Genomic DNA, 23,030 nt, shown 5'->3' with positions numbered 1-23,030 from the left:
ACACAAAGTTGAGGACAAGGCAATAACCAAGAGATGCTAAAAAAGGAAACAGCAAATTGCATAATAACCTCCCCGCAGCTTCGAGCTGCAAATATCAACAAAACAAGTTTACAAGATATACAACATAATTTTGACCAAAATTTCAGCTCATCTAAGTCATCCCTCTACCCACAAAAACACAGTAAGAATGAGCTCCATACCTCAATTAGCTTGAGCTGCTGATCCAGTGATCAGCTGTCAAAAATTTTGCAACCTGTGAAGGAATTATGTTCTCACAGAACCATAATGGAAGTGGTTTCTCCGGGGGTGTTGAGAAATAGATCAGGCAAGGCAAGACAACGAATATATGATAGTATATGGTTTGGTTTCTAATTTTGTTGGGGTTGGAGTAGTAGTCTTGCATTACTTTGCAGGTTGGCCAAACAAGTAACCGAGTGTTCATTACTAGGTTCTGCGGCAGCAACAATCTTTATGGCGTTCTTGATGATCAAAGATGCCTCGTCTTCCAACTCGTTTGAGGACAAGTTGAGTCTCTTGCAATGACTGCCCTCAAATTCCTGTGACTTTGCAACAGCTCTTTGTAATACGGTGTCTGGAAGTCCTGTAAATGATTTCCCAGAGATGAATTATTAACACGAACACCAACCTGGCTTTCGTTTCTTTCTTATAGTAACAGGAAATCTGACAATTTGATTCAGTTGAAGGAAACAAAGAACTGTCTCCTGTGTAGGCTTTCTCTAATACTTTTCAAGGTGAACTTACCGGCCAATCGAGCAACATTCACGCCATAACTTTTAGGGCATGCACCGGGTGTCAATTTGTAAAGGAATATGACCTCCTCCAGACCTCTCACTCCTTTTGCAACGTGACATGCCATATGACAGAGAGAGACCTGCAAGTATGTGATGTATACATTTGATATTCAAATTCCAATACGCTCTGTTAAAGTTTACACATGTAAGAGTCTCATTATAGTTTGTGTTCCAGATACTTGAAGAAATATCCAACGAAGTAGAACCATCTCTATCAAGGTGATAGACCTAGTCTCTGTACTATCAACAGAATCAATTATATCAAGTCACATAACTCATATTCCGGAAATATAGAAAGAAAGAAATTCCATGATCGAACTACCAAAATAGAATAGGCCCAAGGTTGTTACGGCGAGGATTTAGGCACGGCGCCATCGGACTGCCATATCGCCTAGGCAACATGGCACCCGAAATGGCGACAATATGGCGATACGGCGACCTGCTTAGTGCTTATTATAAGTTTCTAATATTTAATTATATTATAGGCCATAAATCCAAGTTCTGACTGATTGGTTTTTGGTCCCAAAATGGATATAATTTCTTTCCTCGCTGCTAAGCAAATTTCAAGTCATTAAGATCTAATTTTGTTCATGCACTCTTGCAAAGTAGTGTTTGTATCTTCTATCTTCATGTCAATACAAATAAATTACATACCTTCGTATTGTTCTCATAGTCGACAGCCAACCTATGATAATGTGTAGAAAACATTCCCCGACATTGAACTGTGCAGATAAAATGCTCAAGAACTGACGCACTGATAAAAGAAATCAACAAGGTTAGTGAACTTATAATAATGTACTCATATAATCCTATAATGCTCCGAGAAATATTACCCATTACAAAATAAATAATTTCCAATATGCCAGAAACAGGTTGCCATGTGAAATGTTATGGGATCAGATACTATCTCATAATTATGACAAGGAGAAGAAAGAACATACGCAATGGCTTGCCCATCTGATGTTGATGTCCCTCTTCCTAGCTCATCCAATGCCACGAGTGAATTCGGAGTAGCCGAATTCTACAGCCATTGAAAACAGTTTAGCCCACAACATATTCACAAGAATAGAACCTGCCGCAAATCCAAGCAATTATCTTACCATCATAGATGCAGTTTCCAGAAGCTCTGTAAGAAAAGTGCTATGTCCAGACATAATTTGATCTTTGGCACCCATTCGAACAAATATCCGGTCAACAGGAACCAGCTCAAAGCTTTCGGCAGGCACATCTGCTCCTATCTGTGGTAAACCAAAGTAAATCTAATTATAAAGAAGTGTCCACTTGAGCTATCTAGTACCTGAGTATGGAAACCTAACCTGTGCCAAAATAGTAGCCAAGCAAATTTGTCGGAGAAGAGTAGACTTCCCACCCATGTTAGGCCCAGTGAGCAATATGAAGCTGGCATTACCAGAACCACCCAATGTGACATCATTCGTAACAAAGGAGCCCTTCCCTAAAGTATCACTCCTCAGCATAGGATGCCCCAAACCTTTAGCGCTCAGGCATGGCAGGTTATCAGAATGTGGTGGAGATATAATTGGACGGCATGTTTTTCCTTCGTAATAGTCACTTGCAATTGACAGGCTGATTAAAACATCCAGTTCTGCAAAATAGCAAAAAAAAAAAAAAAAAAAAAGGGTTCGACATAAGATACTTCCCAACAGTCAATTTCTTAAAATCTTATACAACCATTCAAATTAGTTAGATTTTATTGCAGTTGCATCTAAAGCAGGCAATAATTTATAGGCAAAATTCCAAAAAGTAAACTAATATTCCCACAAAGCCTGCATTTGCACTTCATTTTCAATGGGAAAGAAAAAAAGAGTAAATTACTAAATCAATTGTATTTCCTTGGAAAGACACAAACATCTACACTAAAAAAACAAAAAAAAAAAAAAGAAAAAGAAAAAGAAACTGACGTTCACATGATATACTAATAGATACTGAAAACAATGCCTATATTTCAGAAGGAGCTGGATACCTGCTATGGTAGAAACCATCTGTCTCCATTCACAGTGATTCTCACAAAATCGTCCAATTAGCCTCTGAAGAATGCTCTTCAATTTCTGTTCTTTCTCAGATTCAGCGAGGGAAAGCTCACCCATTAATTTTTTAATCACAGGTGTCCAGTACCGAAAGAAACCCTACAAATGAATGACTCCGAAGGAAAAACTAAGATAAAGTCCTTATAAGAAATGTAGTGTATACAACAACAAAATATATGGTAACTTTTATTCAAGAATTTACTAACTGAGAGTATAACCATTTATAAAAGAACAAAGCCTCAGATCTTGTCTCATACTCCTCAAAGCAATCGAAGTATCGAACTTACTTCAAATCAAAACAAACTAAAAAGTTGGTTATCGTACCTTCTTGGATGATTTTAATTCGTATTCCTTTGGAATGCTATGTGATAAACTCTCAGGCACTTCCAAAAGGTATGCATCTTTTCCAATTGTTACATAACGGATCTACAAAATATCCAGATACAATATAATTATCAGCAATGTTAAAAAAACTAAATATTCATTCAGGGAAGTTCAGAAGTCCTCACTGATGCATTTCCGAGTAATTTGCGCTGTTCCTTCAGATGCTTTTGAAGGTTGGATTCAATGTCTTTAACTCTTTGACATGCAGCATCATACTCAACATCAGCTCCTTCTCGAGGTATTACACGCCCTGATTCATATGCTTCCTCCCAATCAAAGGCATCCTTGAAATACCTCAAAGTTGAACTGATATTAGGAATCCCTGCACCTGGAAACAACTCATCATAAGCATCTGCACATTATCAAAAATATGATTCAGAAATCCTCTTTTTTTTTTTCTTCCTTTTTCTCGCTCATACCAGGCGTTAATAAATGGTGCAATAGACTAGACTCCACATTCCCTAAAGCAGAACAAAAGGAAGAACTGGCATTGGCCAACGTTTCACAGCCACGCAGAGCTGAAATGAACTCTAGTAGTTGTTTCTTTGCTGCATCCTCGTATAGAACAACCTTACTAGCATTCCTTCCACTGGCTTCACTGTATTCACCCAAAACCAGGAATAAGAACATCAACAAGTACATGCTAACAAATTTCTGTGGGGAACTAGGACAATAATAATGCCTTGCAACTTCACCTGCTAGTGAAAATGCGTGCAAGCAAGCGTTCCATGTCCGGAATCTTGGAAATTTCTTTTCTAAATCCAAGCACATATGGTTGATTAACCCCCTAAAATAGTTAAAATAGGTGAAACTGCTGACATTTTTTATGCTATGTAGTAAAAGTAATAAACAACTCCTAGGAATTATGAGAAATGAAAAAAAAAAAAAAGATCTGAAAAGTGCAATTCACTTGTGCAGCCAAATGATCACAATTTAGCCAATTCAGTATAACTATAAGACACTGAAACCATGTTAAAACACCTTTAATTCGGCTACAGCATCCTGCCTTTCTTTAATTGACTTGAAATGATACAGAGGCCTTGCAAGCCATGTTCTAAGCAATCTTCTACCAAATGCTGTGATACAATGATTCAGTTGATCGTATAATGTCCTGCAGAGATCACAGTTCATGGGTAAGCAAACATGTGATAAGGAGATCCTTTAAAATATAATGTTGAACACAATCCAAAATACCCTGTTGAATCTCCATTTCTGCTGTTTTCAAATATTTCAAGATTTTCCAGTGCAGCTGCATCGAGAACCATATATGGTTTATGTGTGAGTTTCCTTAAGTCACAACATGGAAGCAACTCAAACTTTGCAAATCTAAGGAGGGTTTCATCCAGAAAAGACTGCCTCAGATAGAAAAGAGCGCCTCCAAGAGCAGAGAGAGCTTGGCTTCCATTTTCACCATCACTAGCAAGATTAGATAGTACATCAGGTAGGCAGTTTCTATTGCCATTTTCCGAGGAAGAACCACTAGGATGCAAAGTTGTTTCATTTATAGTTGAATAACATGAATGGTCACCAATACGCTGATAGATGTTCTTGACTTCTTGTACAGTTTTCTCGGCATTCCAGAATTCAGAGAAAGGGATTAACTCATTAATCAGAGGATTTCTGGTGTGTCTAAACAATGCCTTTTCAGCCTCAGGAGACAACAGCTTAGCAGGTTTTACAATTTCCACTGGCCTCAACTCAGATAACAAACAGCATAATGAACTGCAATCTGCATCATCCCTAAACTGATACAAAGAAGCATATTCAATTCTAAAGATAAGAATTTCAATACATAAAAAAGTTGAAACCACTACATTCAAAGAGACTTAATAATCCACTACATTCAAAGAGACTTAAAGAAAGAAGGATAAACATTTGTAATCGGTTGAAATGATCATTTATGCTACACATTGGCTTTGTAGCTAGCAACCCACACATGCTGAACAAGTTATTCTTGGTGAAAAATGATTACTTACTGGCAATTGAAACAAGGTTAATATCTGTGTAAACATGCTGATAGGAATTATAGACAATACACACTTTAACCAAATATGAACACTAGTATAACCAATGAAAACCAAGCTCCCTGTATTCCTGCTAACCTGCGCAAGGACAATTTTGCTTGTTGCAACATCAACCAAACAAATACCAAAAATGTGAGATTCTGGTTGGTTTGTTAAATTTTCACAGCTCTCGGCCAATGCCATTAGATAAGATGCATCAGGGTTGGTTGATAGTATCTCCCCCTCCGTTAAAGTTCCTTTCGTGATCACAGCACAGATCTCACGTTTCACAACCTGAAGAGGACTGTCAAAACTAATACCTACCAAGGTAAAATTATATTATAATATCAAAAAATTGTTGTGAGTTTTCATACACATTGTCGGAATTACCTTATCTTTTGAACCCTCTTCTTTTCGACGAAGCTCAAGTTGTTCAGGTGTCTCTGTTTGCTCTACAACAAGAACCCGATAACCCTGCCATGAAAATTATTCTTTTGAAAATTTACACTTCTATCATCAGATAAATGACAACCATAGCTAAAGTTGGGTAAATAATAGCCTATATAATGCAATATAACCTTTATTGCCAGCTTCTCTACATTTATTGAGAAGTTCTTTTCTGGAAATCCACAGTGAGGTTGCTCCCCCTGTAAAAAACCATGCAGCTTTAGTAGAAGTTCCATGTAAAAAAGTAATCAAGAAAGAATTCTATCTTGACATTGATCTAAAGGAACTCCATTCACTGGGGAATCATGGACGGTGGACTGCGGACTGCACCTTCATATATTGTAAACCAAGTTCTTTAGCACCAACATGTGCATCCATCTCAAAAAGCTCATAAAACTTGCCCATCTAGCAAAATTATAGTGACATGAATCAGATTTCTAAAAGAGAAGCCTAATTCATAACATGGATTTGAAACTTTAGTTACCATGGACATTCAAGATATTACCTTGAAAAAGAGAACCTTGTCCATATGCTGTGATTTAAACTCCCACCATTGCTTCTAAAATCATCAAACATTGGATAAAACAATTAAAAAAAGTCCTCAAAGAGATATAACTAGCAACCAAAGAAGTCAACTACCTGCCCACCAGTTAAGCCTTTTACGAAGTTGGGAGGCAAGAAAAGTGTTCTAGGGTCATAGTCTGCATCCCCAGGGCGCCTTCTGCGGGCATCCATACGATCTCTGTTTTATTTAAGGAAAAAGGTCAATATGGTACCCCAAAAAGGAATGTAGTAGAAAATTTTCATACTTCACAGAATTATAATTGGTTCAAATATAATAGTTACAAGCTTTTTAGCAGCTTTAATTTGAATATTATTTGTATAATAAGGTTGAGCATATTTAACAACTTACATCTCAACAAAGCGCAACTTTTGTGCATCTCGTGTGACAAATCTTTCTGCAGCATCTACTGAGATGTTGCTATCTAAAGCAGATACCTTCCCACCTACAAAATGTAATCTGAGATTTAAGATCATCACACAACTATCCCATCGTATCATACTTCAACTAACTTTCTAACTAAGAGCATAAAGTGAGCACAGCTACAACGTAGCAGTATAGAATGAAGAAGACATCAACAATATGAAGCTTATAAGCACTTTCCTACCACATGTTCAAAACAAAGCTTGTGTGTTGCTCTATGCTGGCACTATTAATCAAACTAAAGACAAGCATAGCACAACGATTAAATGAAAAATTAGCAGAATGGTTTTCCATATTTGGATAACTAGACAATTTCACACATCACTTACTCTCAGGGTTAATTCTTTTAGAAGGTTCGACCTGCTTTTCCTTAGAAGGAATAGAATCTGTTGACGTATCACTCTTATACTTTAACTCTCCAGATTTCTTGTGTTTCTTTGTACAAGAAGATCCTATTTGTTCTCCTTTACCCACCTTCCGTTTTCTGGATATAACGTGTTTCCGAGCACCAGTTCTTTCAGTTTCCTCTTCTAACTCCAAATCTGAATCCTCCAATCCATCCTCATCTTCTACCATTTCCTTCTCCACCTTCGATCCCCAATCTTCATCATCAGAGTCATCCTCTAGTTCTTTGTGGTCCTCCTCTTCATCTTCTTCATCTTCCACCACCGATATTTTCCTTAACCTCCGAAGCTTCTTTTTTGCCGGCTCTTCAATCCACTCAATCTTTTCCTCTAAAAGGTTAATCGTTTCCTCCTCAGCATCATCATACTGCACGGTATGCTTTCCCGATGTCTTATGAAACGACTTCACACAACCTTCATACCAAGTCTTATCCAACGGCCAATACACTCTGATCCTCCTATCAACAACCTCCGCGCCGTACTGTTTCTTACCAGAGATAAGGCTTCCAGGAGAAGTAGAAGCAGAAGCAGAAGCCAATTTTGGGGAGATGAGCAGCACAGGTTTGCTCTTTGATTGGAGAGGCGAAGGGGTAATCGGACTCGTCATTCCATCAGGGTTAGGGTTAGGGTTTTTTTTGGAAAGCACGGGCGATGGCGAGGGGGAAGCAGACGATGCGGACTCCGGCTTCTTGCTGAAGAACGCAGTGATCTGACGCTGCGGATTCACCAGTGGGGACCGTCCATTGCTCGTTTTCTTCGATGAGGCCATGCGTCTACACAAATCTATACGATTTTGCAAAAAAACAACAGCCGTGGGAAACCCGACAGATGAGCGGAGAATGTCCGATTGAGAGTGTAGCAAACAGCACAAAGATTAAAATGTGTGAAGAACTGAGGAAGAACCACTGTCCACTGAACTGAACCGAGAAGAGGCGCGAGATGGCGAGGCGCGTCAGTCAGTCGGCGACTTTTGGCGGGAACATGACTCAGTGCGCGTGCCCACAACTGCTCAGTATTTGTCTTTAGTGGAGCATCGATCCATCAAAAGCCCAAATATCTTATCGGACTGTATACAATATTTGGGCTACATTTTGTATGGGCCGTTTTTATTTTCTTAGAAAAGCATAAGGCCCATTATGATGATAGGTTAAAATTCGACTATATTTTTACATGGGCCATTTGGGCTTTCGATATGATTTTTACTATTAATATGACTACTAGTATTATTTATTTATGGTAAAAATAATTAGAGTATCTCTTTAACTTTGGTAACATAGAGAAAATCAATACATGAGTTTAATTAGGATGCATTAAATATAATATATAAGTAAATATATGGTATGGTTATTAGATATTTAGGAACTTTGTGTTCAGATGTCCTCCTCGTTGCATTACTTGTCCGTTTCTACTTCTGTTAGAAATTCCTAATAGCATTTGCTTGGCTTACATCTATTGATTGTGATATATGTTTATTCGATAATAAAACTTTTTACTACAAAATTCAAAGGAAATTGATTCGGCAATAAAGTCATTCTACCATTATCATTTTATTTTTCTTTTTTATTGACGATATGTATATATTGTTTCTGTATTTTGATGGAGGTAGCAAACTACTTTTATAATATATATAGAAAGAAAATTGAATTCTTTTTTATTTGTGACCGGAATGTATATATATATTTTGTTTATGTAAGTTTTTCAATTTTATTATTATTTTTTTTTTAATTTTTTTTTGTGTTCTCAGGTGAATTTTCCCTATGAGCAAGGTATGGAAAAATAATTTTAAGTGTTTTGTCTATTATCTTTTTGAAAGAATTGATTGTAAATTATTGTGTACATAGTTGTTTTCCACAATTAGTTGAGAGCATGGAAGCATAAATGGCTATGTATATAAATAAATAAGGAAGGCAATTGCCTGCACTTGTATTTATGTATATAAGGGGTGGTGATGCTCGACTAGTTAATTAATTTAATTTAATTTAATTTAATTAGTTGTTGTTTTCTATGGAGACAATCCTAAACCGAAGAACAATAAAGTGGTAATTACCCAACCTTCTATGTATATATGTGTATATAATGTATGATTGATTTAATGGTTTATTTGTATGTTAGTGTTGTAGCAAAAAATCTTCTTTTTAAATATATGTTTAATACTTTTGAATTATGTTAAAAAGAATAAATTTAAATGAAATTATATTAGATCTGAATTTTTTAATGTAGATCAAATGTAGCATAAATATGAAATTATTATTTTGAATGTAAAAATAAATATAAAATTATAATTAAATTATGTTTATATATTATGAGCCGTTTTTGTGAGTTTTTCTTCTCAATTTTTATTATTGTGATTTTATTTTAAAAATATATATATATATATTATTATAAACATCACAGCATATATTATTTTATTATTAAATTTGATCAAATTCAAATTCAAAGAAACAAACTGTATGTTATTTTAGTTTCATTCCATCACTTTGTATACGCGAGTTATGAATTGAATCGATCTTTCCATTCATCTATAATTTTAATTATGATTATATTAATGAGGTTTACTAGCATATACATATACATAGGGAGGAAAGTAAATTTATTATTATTATTATTATTATATCAAGCATATATTTGAGCAAAAACAATTATGATTATATTATTATTATTTTTTATGTATAATTATTTATATTTTAAAAAATAAGATATATATATATATATATAATAATAATAAACTAATATACTATGATGAATATAAATATTGTATGATTGAGCTATTCAATCATATCTTCGTAATAAGGAAAGTTTTCCTTTCTAATGCAAATAGTAATTATTACATTATTCCATTAATAAATACAAGATCTTATTTATATATTTTATTTACTAGATTTATTTATTTATTTTTTTCCTTTTTCCAACTTTTTCAATTTGAAAACTAATCTTTTGGAGCAAGTTTAAATTGAAAGAAATCAGATACTATAAATTTATATGAAAAATCTAAGAATATTTTATGAGTATATACTTTCACAATAAATTTCTTCAATTGTGTTATGCTATACTATTTGATCAATTTTCTTATGTTTTCAAGAATTTCTCAAGAAAAAAGTCTATAGGAATTTATAAAAGATCTTCTATAAAATTGGTGTGATTTTTTTTTTTTTTTTACGCATGAAATGAATGCCAATTATTGAAGAATCTCCTAAGGTGATACATGAGATTTTAAGATTATCGTTAGAAACTTGTGTTATATTATCCTTTTTTATTTTTTAATGTTGATTTTTATTTTTTGTTTTTTCTTAGTTCAGGTATATCTTAAGTAGTAGAGAATGACAATCAGATCTCAGATAAAACGAATCATAGCTCTGCATCCCTTTTACTCTCTCCTGATCATAGTAAGTTACAATTGTTATTATTATTATTATTATTAATTTTTTAATAACATATATCAGAAAGTCTTTAAATTTTATATCTTGGTTATATTGAAAATTCCATGCAGATTGTTGTGGTATTGGCTATAGCTGGTTGTTTGGTTCCACTGTGGTATACCAAAGTTAGAAGAATCGAAGATCAAGTGAAGTTAATTGAAGGCAAAGTTGATCAAGAATTGGATTTTAGGCTGATTCATAGAACATCGATGTTATTTTCTTCTATCAATTCAACAGCTACAAACTTAGTAAGAATGTTGAATTCATCGTTGGGTGATAATAGTCTCCAATTCTACATTATCAAATCCAAGGTATTAAAAACCTTCAAATATGGATCCCTTCAATCACATAATTATGGTATTTTTTCCTTTCTTTGTTTGTTTGAATATAATCTTTTCCAACATTGCAGATTGCGTCGGCATTATTTCAAGGATTGTCGACAATTCCATACCTGAAGCAGATTTCTTACATTGGATTGGACGGATTGTTCTTTGCATATTATACCCAAGGTGATCAGCCTTATGCACTCTACTCAAACTCTACATTTCAAAACAGCAGCAATAGCTACACTTGGTACGTTCAAACAGCTGATCGAAACGCGGGAAAGTTGTATGGTGATGCCACTAAGTTTCCTCCATCTGCTGTGGTGAATTCAAGTTGGGTTCAGAATGCACTGAACAGCACCAATGTATTTGTCTCGGTTGCCAGTGGTTGGGGCAATGATTCGGACATTTTATTGCTTAGTACAGCCGGAATGCTCAGAAAAAGTGCTGTTTCTTTAGGATTTTCGCTGGAACCTATTGTCGAATTTTTGGTTTCTGAATTAGCCATTTACAATGGAAGCTTCTATTTGGCTACAAAGGATGGGAAGGTTCTGACTCAGGGAATTCCCGGCATGCGCATAGTTTTGACCGATGATCATGTTTCGTTGCAATTAGTCAGTAGTGATGGAGATAAAGTTTATGCAGCAGGAGACATCACTTGTGGTTCCAACAATGGTGGCTCTGTTCTGTCCATTTGGGATAGAAAGTTCGAAATGCATTGTTCGCAAGTCGAAATTGCAGGACTACAATTGGTAAGAGTATAAACACTTATTACAAATATTTATGTAAATGGAAAAACTTTGCAAGCTAAGAGATACATTTCTTTGGTTTGATTTCAGGTATATGTGTTGGCAGTGCCGAGCAACGAATTTTCTAGCAACATCGACAAGAACATCAGGTGGGCATTTGCTTTGCTCTTAATAATGATCGGCGTCGTGGTGGCGATGATATGTGCTTTTGTTTATTTGGTTGTTGAATGCTTAAGACGAGAGATGCATCTGTGCCGCGATCTGATCAACCAAAAGGAAGCGACACAGCAAGCCGAAAGGAAAAGTATGAACAAAAGTCTAGCCTTTGCTAGTGCAAGCCACGACATTCGAGCATCATTGGCAGGGATCAGAGGTCTAATAGATTTGTGTTATAATGAAGTTTCAAGAAGGCGGCTTTCGCTCCAAGAACTGCTGACAAACCTGTCACAGATGGATAGTTGCACGTTAGATCTTGTAGGCATATTGAATTCGATTCTCGACACGAGTAAGATAGAAGCTGGAAAGATGCAGCTAGACGAGGAAGAATTCGACATGGAAGAATTGCTGGAGAATGTGGTGGATTTGTATCATCCACTTGGTATAAAGAAAGGTGTGGACATAATCTTGGATCCATGCAATGGCTCGGTGTCGAAATGCAGTCGAGTGAGAGGGGACAGAGGGAAGCTGAAGCAGATTTTGAGCAACTTGGTGAGTAATGCAGTGAAGTTTACGTCGGAGGGAGATGTGACAGTTGGCGCGTGGACAAGAAAGCAGAGCCTTGAAAATGAGATAATTGCTTCTAATGTGAACAGCTCAATGAAGTGTCTACTGTGCTTCAAGGCTGAATCTGAATCTGAAAGTGGGAACAATAATGTTAAGAGGGATTCGAATTGTGTCGAGTTTGTGTTTGAGGTGAGCGACACAGGCGAAGGGATTCCCAAAGAGAAGCAAAAAGCAGTGTTTGAAAATTATGTGCAAGTTAAAGAAAGTGTAGCAGGGCAGGAAGGCACTGGTTTGGGGCTCGGCATTGTGCAGTCACTGGTATTAAACTCTGAACTTTAAATATCTCTGTTTTTTTTGTTTTCTGATTGATGATTTTTGTGTTGGATTAGGTTCGTTTGATGGGAGGGGAGATAAGGCTTGTGAATAAAGATGTAGGGGAGAGAGGAACTTGCTTCAGATTTAATGTCTTCCTTAGTGCAGCTGCAGCAGTAGCAGAGACAAGAGCTCATGATATTGAGTCTAATGGCGATGGTGTATTGAGTGATTCGTATAAGTCTCGTGTTTCAGAAAGATCACAAGTCATACTCTTCATCCACAATCCAAAAAGGAGGAAAGTCGTGCAGGGATTCATGCAGAGATTGGGGATAAAAGTGAGAGTAATTGGGGAGGACGAGCGCCTACCTTCAGCTCTCAAACAAATTAACCAAAAGCTAAACCTGTCATACTATTACAACAACAGCTCTTCGACGAATTCAAGGAGTGATGGAGCTGCATCGCGGACGTCCAGCATGCGATCAAGGGATGTTACTTTGAGCGCGAGGGACGAAATAATGGACAATGTTCTTGCATCGAAGAAGAAGGGAAGTGCTCATGTTCGTTCATTCACCTTCATTTTGCTAGTGATCGACATTCGTGCAGGTCCATTTAAGGAGACCTGGAAAGCTGTAGCTGAATTTAGAAGAGGGTTGAATGAGAGGTGCAGTAGTAGAGCTATTTGGCTGTATGATCCAACCATGAGCAGCAGTAGCTCCCATGCAATGGATATGGATCGGTTGCCTCGGTCAGATTTGATCATCTCCAAGCCATTCCATGGATCACGGCTGCGTCAGGCAGTGAGGCTTTTACCTGAACTTGGAGGGGCCATAGCAAGAGAAGAAGAAAGATTACCATTAAGTAAAAGAGTGAGTTTTGGGGGAACAAGAACCAGCTCCAGCAGTGCATCGAGTAAAAGTGGGGTGAGAGGGAAAATTCCCAAGCACAGTTTTGGGGTAGCTAAGAAGTCTGAAATTGAAGAGGTTGGAGGTTCAAGCAGCAAGAATCCAATGGAGGGGAAGAGGGTTCTTGTTGTTGATGATGATCTTGTGGGGCGAAGGATTGCGAGTGCTGTGTGTAAACAGCTTGGTGCTGATGCAGTTACCTGTGAAAATGGGGCAGAAGCCTGTCAGGAGTTCTACCGAAGACTGCAGCAGGATGATATTGAAAATGCTGGTCGTCCACTATCACCTCCTTTTGATTGTATCTTCATGGATTGCCAGGTAATTATTTATTTATTTATCTAGTGAATATAGACATAATAATAAAATGTATTGTTTAATTGTGGCAGATGCCTGTGATGAATGGCGTTGAGGCAACTGCAGAGATTAGAAAAGCCGAGTTAAATAAGTTTCATACTCCAATAATTGCTTTGACGGCTCACCAGCAAGGAGAGGAGTTAGAAGCGATGATGGAGGCTGGGGCGGATGCTTATTTGACCAAGCCACTTAAAAAAACTCATCTTTCCAGAGTCATGTTTGATCTATACACTACAAACTAGTGTATGTTTATATATTTCTTTAGCAGCACATCTTTCTTCTTCCTTTTTTTCATGATACAAAGTTTGAGAATTTATCACAGAATGGGGATTGGAATGAATTGATTTCAGGTCATCTAATGACTTACACACAATCAGAAGGTAGCTTCTTGTTTGTAACACGCATATCTTGACCCGGGCTTGCATTCTAAAGGAAAATAAATTATACAGAACCTTCAACTAGCAGTAGAATGTAATAAAACCTAATGTTAAGCATCTATGAAACGGATGTCAAATGTGTTTGGATGGATCTGCCAAACATTTAAGGCAGCATATTCTTCCAAGCATTCTTTCAATTGAGCTTCACTGTACCCCTGTAAAACAGCAAGTATCGTTCATTAAGATCTCTCGAGTTAACAGCAACCGGTAAGGTTTACCAGGTTTTTAGGAACAAACCTTTCTTGAAATCCAGTTGAGAGCATGAGCATAGCTCACATCCATCTTGTTACTTCTTGCAGCCTCATCCCTTAAGATTGAATATATATCAGAAATTGCATCCAGGCCAGATCTTTGGCGGTCATCTGAATACAAGGAAAACTTGGACATTTGCATCAGCCTAAGTGCCTCGTCTACATCACTCTGAGCAACATAGTCGGAGAACCTGAGTCTTGCAAGAGCCTGAAAAGGTTAAATTTAAATTACTTGCAGAATAGATAACGTGAATGACTTGAAAAAGAATTTATGTATATGTACTGTTGGCTAATAAAGTGAAAGCTTACTGCTGATATCCTCAGAATGCTGAGTAGAGTTCTAACTGTTGTATAAGAGTGAGGTGTGCTTGATTTTGCCTCCTCCTGCCTTATACTGGAATATGCACTTGCAATATATTCTTCCAATTCCCTTGGCACAGTAGGAGAAAGTTTTCTTGCAGCAGAGATATATGCCCTAATAACCATCAGAAGAGTTCAGGTTCCCACGACTATGTTTAGTTTAATGGATCAGATGCCATATTCATGATGTGACAACAAGGATATGAACCACTCCAGTATTGAATTAGAGGAATAGCTACGGATTAAAGTAAGTTTGCAATAGGTTGCCGAAAAAAAAAAAAAAATGAAGATACGATTGCTAATGTTCCTACCAATGAAGTTCAAAAAGTAAATCATGTGGGAAAGTTACCTGAGGACTGAAGGTTCGAGTGGAGTAAATCCAATGTCTGGAGACTCCTTAGCTTGGTGGACATAGAGAACATGCCTAGCCATTTCAAGATCGATATCCATATCTGCTCGGTCTAGAATCAGCCACAGAAGATCAAACCTTGATAGAAGTGCAGGAGGCAGATTAATATTCTCAGCAGGTGTTCTCCTTAAATCATATCTCCCCCTTCAGCACAAAGGAAAGTTGGCAGAACTATTAGAGAAAGCATTTGGAAGACTTAATTAATACAAAATGAGCCTTACAAATAAGGTTATCTATGCCCTGAGGACTTTGCTCACTTTAAAGAATGGATACTTGTTCTATTTAATTTAATACTCCTAGTCTTTTTTTCATTAATTCCTAGTTTCATGTAACTTCTCCTTGATAGCATTAGTATATGTATATATAAATAATTAATCAGTAGCTGAGTTTAGGGACCAATTACCAGGCTGGATTGGCAGCAGCTAGGACAGCAGTCCGTGCATTCAGAGATGTAGTAATACCAGCTTTAGCAATGCTAACAGTTTGCTGCTCCATTACTTCATGTATTGATGTACGATCTGATTCATCCATTTTGTCAAACTCATCAATGGCACAGATACCCATATCCGCCAGTACCTAATTCAAGCTCCAGTGCTTATGTTATCCTTTAATGAAAGGGAGACCTGATAAACGGAAGATCCAAAAGTATACACTAAATCTTACCAAAGCTCCACCTTCCAAAACCATTTCATTGGTGATTGGATCCTTCTGAACAGCTGCAGTCAGACCAACTCCACTGCTTCCTTTTCCAGTTGTATACACACCTCTAGGTGCAACATTTATTATATGCTTGAGAAGTTGGCTTTTTGCCACACCAGGATCACCCATCAGGCATATGTGTATATCTCCTCTTATCTGTCATGGCATGAGGACACTTACTATCTTAAACATGGAAGCATTGATATCGCTTAGGTTTGAAGAAAATAGGTACTTCCTATACATATTTGATTCTTGAAGCTGTTCAAGATGACAAATTATGTGAAAACAGAGATTGTGTAGGATGTGATAAAGAAATAAAGAGCTTTGCTCGAATTGTAGGCACTCAGCTTGGTCGAAGTGAACACATAACTAACAGAGAAAATCTCTCAATATCACTGTACCTTCATCCCATCCTTCAGTTTTCGATGAGGAGCACCAACAAGGAGAAGAAGAAGAGCTTTTTTAATATCTTCATGCCCAAAAATTTCTGGGGCTAATGACCTAGCCAATTTATTATAGATATCGCCATCCTCAGCCAAGCGAGCAATTTGCTCTTCTTCATCCCCCCTAAGTTCATATCTGCACATCAAAAAGTCAATTAATTTATTGGAGAAGTAATCCATATTTACCCATGTGTGTTATTAATACAAGAAGCTAGAAACATGCCTTAAGAATGAGAAACAGAGAAAGGCAGCTACATTCAGGGAAGCACAAGAAGAACAATAATACTTCACAAGTATATAGAAAAATAATAGTTTACACAGATAAATTAAACTCCAATCAAGTAGAAATTACCTTAAATAACATTATTTCTAGTTATTTTCCCATTCAAGATAGAAATTAATAATTGAACTCTGATTCCTTCTAAAATATCTTTCCAGAAACAAGTGCTTATATATGAAAATATAAGCCCTTAAGCGCAGCATTTCAACAAGATTCTAGTTGCCTCCTATTCTTTGATGTAGTTTTAATCAAACCATTCTTTGATGTCTCAAAATAGTGGTTAATTACCAACAATTAGACAGAAAATTAGAGTAAAATGCTTACTCCTCATATTTTTTCTTGAAATGCGTGACAGTCATGGCTTCCAAGTACGTGTCCGCAATTAAGCCAGCTCGCATTGCCCTAAATCCTGTGTAGGGGATAGGAAGAAATATACCTGACAGCTCAACAATGTCACCAGGAGAAACCTACAATATGGAAAAGAACATGGTTATGGAAATGGAAGAAAATGAAAAACAGAACATGTAATTAAGGATTGTACTAAGGCAACAGTTTCAGTGGGAAATTTTTTAATCCTTTCAAAACTACTGAATTTATTTACTACAATAATATTACTGGAGCAACAAAACAATGTCTGCTACATGTCTTTAGTCACCATAAACTAAAGTATGTGAGATACCTTACACATTGCCAAAATGAGGTACACCATGCATGACCATGTGCTAGTAAAAGTGGGCATGACCGTTTGTCATTGACCACTGACTCTTGTAGCACATTCAAGTGTAGCATATAAGCCAACAAATCAAACCAGATACTGTTTTATGATGAATCAAGACGCCATCTCTAGAAACTCCAAAGTATGGCAAATATGACTAACCTTCCTCGTGAGTTCACCTTTGAAATGAATAGTCAGCGTCCGAGGAATGTGACCCTTCGGGACATGCTCAGCTAGTTCCTGGAGTTTAGCCTGAAAGACAATATTAAATGTCAAAAGCTAGGAACTCTTTAGAGTGCTTGAAATCAACACTAAAAAATTATAACTGGGCAGCAAACCTCTTGAAACTTCAGAAACTTAGAAGCTCGGAGTTGGTGGATAAGATTCCCTTTAGCTCGATTTGTGTTGCATTGATCAGAGGGGCAATCAAACAGAGGCATATAAACTCGAGCAGTTACCTCCTGTGTCACATATAATTAAGCAGGGTAAGTATTGCGAGTGTGAGAACTGGTAAATAGCAAGGCTTTTAATGTATATGAAGATCAGAATTGGAACCTGATAAATTTCGAATCCACATTCTTCACATGTATAAACAGCCACTTGCATTAGAGGCTTGACATCAGAGCAGCGTGTCACAATACCAGATATCCTTACAAGCTGCCCAATATATGAAGCTTTAACCTCCCTAATTGTGAAAGGACGCCCTTTCGAAGATGCTTTAATATAAACTTCACTGATTCCACAAAGAGACAGTGTTAGAAGTCCTTACCTTTCCCAGGAGATCGGGAGAAAAGGATGATTATTTTTCAAAATTCAATTGTTTTGGTTTTTTAGTAATACAACTAATAGAAGACACCAATAATTACTTCAGCAATAGACTTTGAAAATAGTAATATAAAAACAATCCCCAGAGTCACTGGATGCAATTCTATATAATCTTCAAGCACAAAACATTATACCTCAGTATAGGGAAAGGGCCAGACAAACAATTATTCCAAGTTACATATACTAAGCTAACTACGAGTGAACAAGTATTTTTTTATTTTTTATTTTTATCGTGGAATCAATCCAAAATTCAAAATTACGATTTAGGATCTTTCTTGAAGCTTACTAGAATCTCTTGATCTCAGGAGGCAGCCTCTTTTGTGGATCAGAGCCACCACCAGTCTCAGTTCCTTCGTCTACCCTTTGAGTCAGTAAAATGTCATGATCGTCGTCCAGTAACACCTCTGTTGGCTCGGGCAGTAGTTCGTCAATTGCATTCGCAAATATTCCAATGTATCGCCGTGTATTTTCTGTGACTCGTCTCACAAATTCTTCGTCTAAATCTTTATACTGTGTTTTTGCCAGATAAAAACCAAAAGATTAATAGAAATGTTCTTCCTCCAACATAAGATAATATGCAGCAGAAAAAAGGTACAACTAGCGAGACCGAACATTAATTAAGTCTTCCAGCTCGATTTGTATGGCCTTAGTCTTCCTGTTGGCTACTTCTTGCTGGAATATATATAAAGAAAGGGATTAAGATAAATCCAAAAATGTTTCGTCTTTCAAAAGATGAGACGCAATACAAAACATAGTTGTGGGAATTACAAGAATGCTCATGTATTTAGCCCCGCCATTCGGATCTGCAAAGTTCAACAGGAAATCTTTCGCGGTTTCTGCAAAAACTCTAAAACAGTTAATAAACTAAGCCACGCACAAAATACATTCACGGAATACGACGAGCTAGGGTTGCCGCTTGCCTTTGTCGCTGTTGAAGTCGAGGTCGTTCATTTCGCCGGTGTAAGCTTCTCCTGTTGCGTTTGTGTGCGAGTGTAGAAATGAGAGACGCCGGATCGAGGATTGCAGAGTTAATAAGCGTTGGGAGTCGGAGCTGCAGACTGGCGGCAAAATAGAGAGGTGTGGGGATACTGAAGGTGGGTTTTGGCGGGAAAGTGAAGGAAGCTGCAAATTGCAATTAAGTACCTTGGGTTTTATATATTGTTATTTAAACCCCCAAGCTGATAATTTCGCGTTTTATCTGGACCCGGTGGGCCTCTTATGTATTTGTGGACCGATAGTAAACGCTCATTGTTTACAGCATAGACTATAAATAAGTGCATAATTATTTAGGATGTGTTCGTCGCTAAGATTTTGTCAAAATTCTGTCGTTCATCTAAAGAATTTTCCTCAAGTTCAAAACATCACATCAACACTTAACAAACACAACGTTTCTTTTAAGGATTTGATTATAATACCTAAATTATTTTTATGAATTAAATGATCATAAGATTAATTAATATCATGTTTACTTTAATTATTAAATATAAGATAATTTTGTGTAGCAAGCTTTACTATATTATAATAAATATGTTATTAAGGTGTATAAAATAATATTACTCGTTCTAATATATTAATATAAATTTAACTTTAATAATTATTCTTTTATAATTTAATATTAGATCTTCATCTAATTAGATTGTGTTTATTTGAGAAATGTTAATTTTAAATTAAAATAATTGTTTGATGTTATATAAATATGTATTAATATGATTTTTATTTTATTTTTTTATGTAAACTGAAAATTTGATGTAATATAATAAATAAAAATAAGTTTTTAATTTGATCTTTAAAAATAAAATAAGTTAAAATACTAAAATGAGACATAAAATTTCACGACTCAACAAACCCTAATTTATTTATCCTAACTTTATTTCTATACACCAAAATACAATCACAGTTTGGCCTCTGCTAAACTAAATGGCACTTTACGGTATGTTCCTCAATGGAACATTAATATATTTGTTCTGTAGCTTTGATATGTCTCAAATAAATTTAAATTTATTCGTGTTTTAGTAATTACGGTCCTGGTATAAACAAAAATATTAGTATTATATTGTATTATTATATCACAACAAACACACCATATTAGGGATAAAATTGTCTTTCCATTCATCATCTATTTTATGATGGAATGAATTAAGATGCTGCCCCAAACAAATAAAAAATATGATTCAATAACACAACATATATTATTAGTTTATTTACTGCATTTGGATATTGTGTCCTTAAATTATACTTTAATTTACGTGCTGTCTTGTAGCTGCTATGCTATCAATAATATCAAAATCAGGCATTATAAATTATCATATTGTAAATAAAATATTTATTTTTTAAGATAAATTAATCAGTATTTATTCATGCATTCACACAAATTCGGATTATTTTACTTACATAAATACTTCTTCCAAATTTAATTTGCCAAGTTTAATAAAGATTAGAAAGATATCACTGTAGTCAAATCATATTCAATTTCTTAGCTGTGTCTCTAAAATCAGCCACCCAAGTACAGCGCGTGAGGTATAACTCGGGGCGCCGGGACTCGTCGTCCATAAGCATTACAAAGCCAAAATATGCGGTTTTTATTATTTAAGGATCTCGGATCCTGGAGTCTCCAAATCATTACACTGTGGCACTATCTCGGTAATTTTAAATATTATATAAATCAGTTTAATGCCCGAAATTCCCATTCGCCACTCCTATAAATATCGCCGCTTTTATACCTCGCAATCTTCTCCCAACAGGCTCCGGAAGAGCTCCTCTCAGGTATGACTCTCATTGTCTCTTTTACGTTTTGTTTTTAGCTTTTCGTTTTTTGTTCCTTTTAGAATTTTCTGCTGCGTTTTTCTTTATTTTTAAGGTGTTTTTGTAGTGTTTTGGTTTGGTTCTGATGTTAATTGTTAATCTGTGGCTGGTATTGTTCTGATTCGATGCCTGATCTTACAATTCGATGTTTTCCGTATGTAGATTTATATCGGCAATTGATTCTTCTGAATACGGATCTGTGGATTCTGTGCGATCGATTTAGTAGTTACGAATTGAAATTTGGAATTATAGATTAGGGCAGAGGGTTTCTGCATTCTGGATCAGTAGCTGTTTTATGACACTGGCTACCTGATACCTGATGGGTCGTATTAGACTTCTCCATTCTCTATCAGTGGTGTTCCTCTACTGGTTTTACGTGTTTTCCCGAATTGGCCTGTGAGCATTTGAAACCCTAGTTTGACGGGATTGAAGATATATCTGTCCATCTGTCAAACGCCTGAGGTTTCCGCGAAGCTGTTTAGGGTTAACGCGAAGGTAGTGTAGCTCTGCACATTTTTTTGGGGGAATGGCATCAAATCAACCGATGAAAGTAGCACAGTCTGTTGAGAGCGATGAGAGGAAGAGGAAGCGGAAACAGTCTAACCGCGAATCTGCGCGGAGGTCCCGATTGAGGAAGCAACAACGCTTGGATGAGCTAATTTCTCAGGAGAGCCAGATACAGGAGGAAAACAAGAAGCTGAGGCATATGATCGACGATGCCTCTGAAAACTACATTAAATTTGCTTCTGATAACAATGTGCTGAGGGCTCAGGTGCTGGAGTTGACCGAACGTCTTCGATCCCTCAATTCTGTACTGTCAATTGCATCCGAGGTTAGCGGCCTGGCCGTTGATATTCCCGATATCCCCGAGACATTACTTGAACCTTGGCAGCTTCCTTGCCCGGCTCAACCAATCACCGCCCCTGCGTTCCAGTGTTGAGAAATGGATCCTTGAACTTGAAGAGAGGTGTTGCAGAGTTTCCGGTAGCGGCGGCCTTAGGCACTATGATCCTCTTGGTCTACCTTTAAGGATGTTAAATTAATTGGATTTCTTGTATTGTCCTATGAACTGCTCCATGTACTTAGCAAATGATTGTGGTCTGTAGATGTACTATTTGTGTGAAATAAAGCAGTGCTTCATTCATGGTTTCTTCTTGCAACTTATAATTAAGATATATGTGCATTGACAGGACATTCATTCAAATGCAAGTATGAAATATGTTCGTATTTTATCACATGATTCATTCTCTTCCTGGTAGAAACATCTGCTCCAGCTACAGCACTCCAACAATAATAATGATAATTTGGCATTGAATCAATTATCATAGGTGCGGCACTCATCGGTCTCGGGATTATCCTTGCAGAAGTTCTCCAATGGATCCGACGATTCCTTCTGTCTGTCCCTGGCGTGGCTCGCCGCCGCGCTCAGCTCCTCCACTTCATCCCAAGCTGCCGCGCACTCGCCGCTCACTGGATCGTCGCTGCATGTCTCCTCCGCCTTCTTGATGCTTTCCTCCACTTTACCGGATAGCTTATCCGGCGCCGCCGCCGCCGGCGGGACATAAATCCTTCCACGAGCGATGGGCCTCTTCCATGGCGTGTTCACGTTCAGCTGTGAGAAATTAATAGAGTGAGGTTTTGAAGCTTCCGCCGCCCGGGCGTAGATGCTCGGCACCGCCGCGGCACTCACTCCTGCTGCTGCTGCTGCCATCGTCAACATCTCCTCTCCACTCAGAATTTGCTCCTTGGATTGGTCGAAGATGGAGATGGTAAAATCCTGCAATCGATATGATATGATACTTATCTTGGTTTGCGTTCCTAAAATGAATAACGGGTGATTCGTGTACACAGATTTCTTATCGCGTCAGCTCCAATCCAAGCTTTCCACGTCTGTTGCGTGGACGGGATATTATTTTAACAAAATATCTTCCTTTTCTCCAATTACCG

The 23,030-nt window shown here is 37.0% G+C and overlaps 5 protein-coding genes across 6 annotated transcripts; 2 read left to right on the top strand and 3 right to left on the bottom strand.

The window, feature by feature from the left end:
• Window positions 1-37: 37 nt before the first annotated feature.
• Window positions 38-8,064, bottom strand: LOC127258846 (DNA mismatch repair protein MSH6). Of its 2 annotated transcripts, none has more exons than XM_051285879.1 (21): window positions 7,006-8,064; window positions 6,605-6,698; window positions 6,331-6,433; window positions 6,197-6,250; window positions 6,022-6,096; window positions 5,823-5,891; window positions 5,635-5,718; window positions 5,344-5,538; window positions 4,436-4,986; window positions 4,223-4,352; window positions 3,937-4,028; window positions 3,661-3,839; window positions 3,367-3,563; window positions 3,182-3,283; window positions 2,794-2,956; window positions 2,129-2,415; window positions 1,913-2,050; window positions 1,754-1,833; window positions 1,467-1,566; window positions 763-892; window positions 38-601 (listed from the first exon to the last, which is right to left on the bottom strand). In XM_051285879.1, the coding sequence occupies exons 1-21, from the start codon at window positions 7,847-7,849 to the stop codon at window positions 369-371; spliced, it is 3,900 nt and encodes a 1,299-aa protein (XP_051141836.1). In that variant the 5' UTR covers window positions 7,850-8,064; the 3' UTR covers window positions 38-368. The 2 variants fall into 2 exon arrangements, with proteins under 2 accessions (XP_051141836.1, XP_051141835.1); XM_051285878.1 differs by having other exon boundaries at window positions 3,367-3,569; window positions 7,006-8,063.
• Window positions 8,065-10,397: 2,333 nt separating this feature from the next.
• On the top strand, window positions 10,398-14,104 carry LOC127259063 (histidine kinase CKI1). The gene is made up of 6 exons (XM_051286210.1): window positions 10,398-10,463; window positions 10,568-10,807; window positions 10,906-11,571; window positions 11,659-12,609; window positions 12,681-13,826; window positions 13,895-14,104. The coding sequence occupies exons 1-6, from the start codon at window positions 10,398-10,400 to the stop codon at window positions 14,102-14,104; spliced, it is 3,279 nt and encodes a 1,092-aa protein (XP_051142167.1).
• Window positions 14,100-19,350, bottom strand: LOC127258703 (DNA replication licensing factor MCM7). The gene is made up of 15 exons (XM_051285648.1): window positions 19,202-19,350; window positions 19,050-19,117; window positions 18,894-18,953; window positions 18,568-18,791; window positions 18,012-18,189; window positions 17,795-17,917; window positions 17,619-17,708; window positions 17,066-17,208; window positions 16,420-16,597; window positions 15,983-16,174; window positions 15,723-15,895; window positions 15,260-15,463; window positions 14,860-15,025; window positions 14,537-14,758; window positions 14,100-14,454 (listed from the first exon to the last, which is right to left on the bottom strand). The coding sequence occupies exons 1-15, from the start codon at window positions 19,230-19,232 to the stop codon at window positions 14,350-14,352; spliced, it is 2,157 nt and encodes a 718-aa protein (XP_051141605.1). The 5' UTR covers window positions 19,233-19,350; the 3' UTR covers window positions 14,100-14,349.
• A 1,587-nt stretch (window positions 19,351-20,937) lies between these two features.
• LOC127258830 (bZIP transcription factor 53-like) lies at window positions 20,938-22,227 on the top strand. The gene is made up of 2 exons (XM_051285851.1): window positions 20,938-21,044; window positions 21,246-22,227. Exon 2 carries the CDS (start codon window positions 21,610-21,612, stop codon window positions 22,021-22,023), a length of 414 nt encoding a protein of 137 aa, XP_051141808.1. The 5' UTR covers window positions 20,938-21,044; window positions 21,246-21,609; the 3' UTR covers window positions 22,024-22,227.
• On the bottom strand, window positions 22,220-22,883 carry LOC127258831 (calvin cycle protein CP12-1, chloroplastic). Its single transcript, XM_051285853.1, has one exon. The coding sequence runs from the start codon at window positions 22,801-22,803 to the stop codon at window positions 22,399-22,401; it is 405 nt and encodes a 134-aa protein (XP_051141810.1). The 5' UTR covers window positions 22,804-22,883; the 3' UTR covers window positions 22,220-22,398.
• Between the last annotated feature and the right edge of the window lie 147 nt (window positions 22,884-23,030).

The sequence above is a fragment of the Andrographis paniculata genome, unplaced genomic scaffold, assembly GCF_009805555.1.
Source record: "Andrographis paniculata isolate CXL003 unplaced genomic scaffold, ASM980555v1 Contig5END, whole genome shotgun sequence".
NCBI classification, from domain to species: Eukaryota; Viridiplantae; Streptophyta; class Magnoliopsida; order Lamiales; family Acanthaceae; genus Andrographis; species Andrographis paniculata.
Note: the sequence above shows the minus strand (reverse complement) of the source record. Positions and strands in the feature narration are given on the sequence as shown.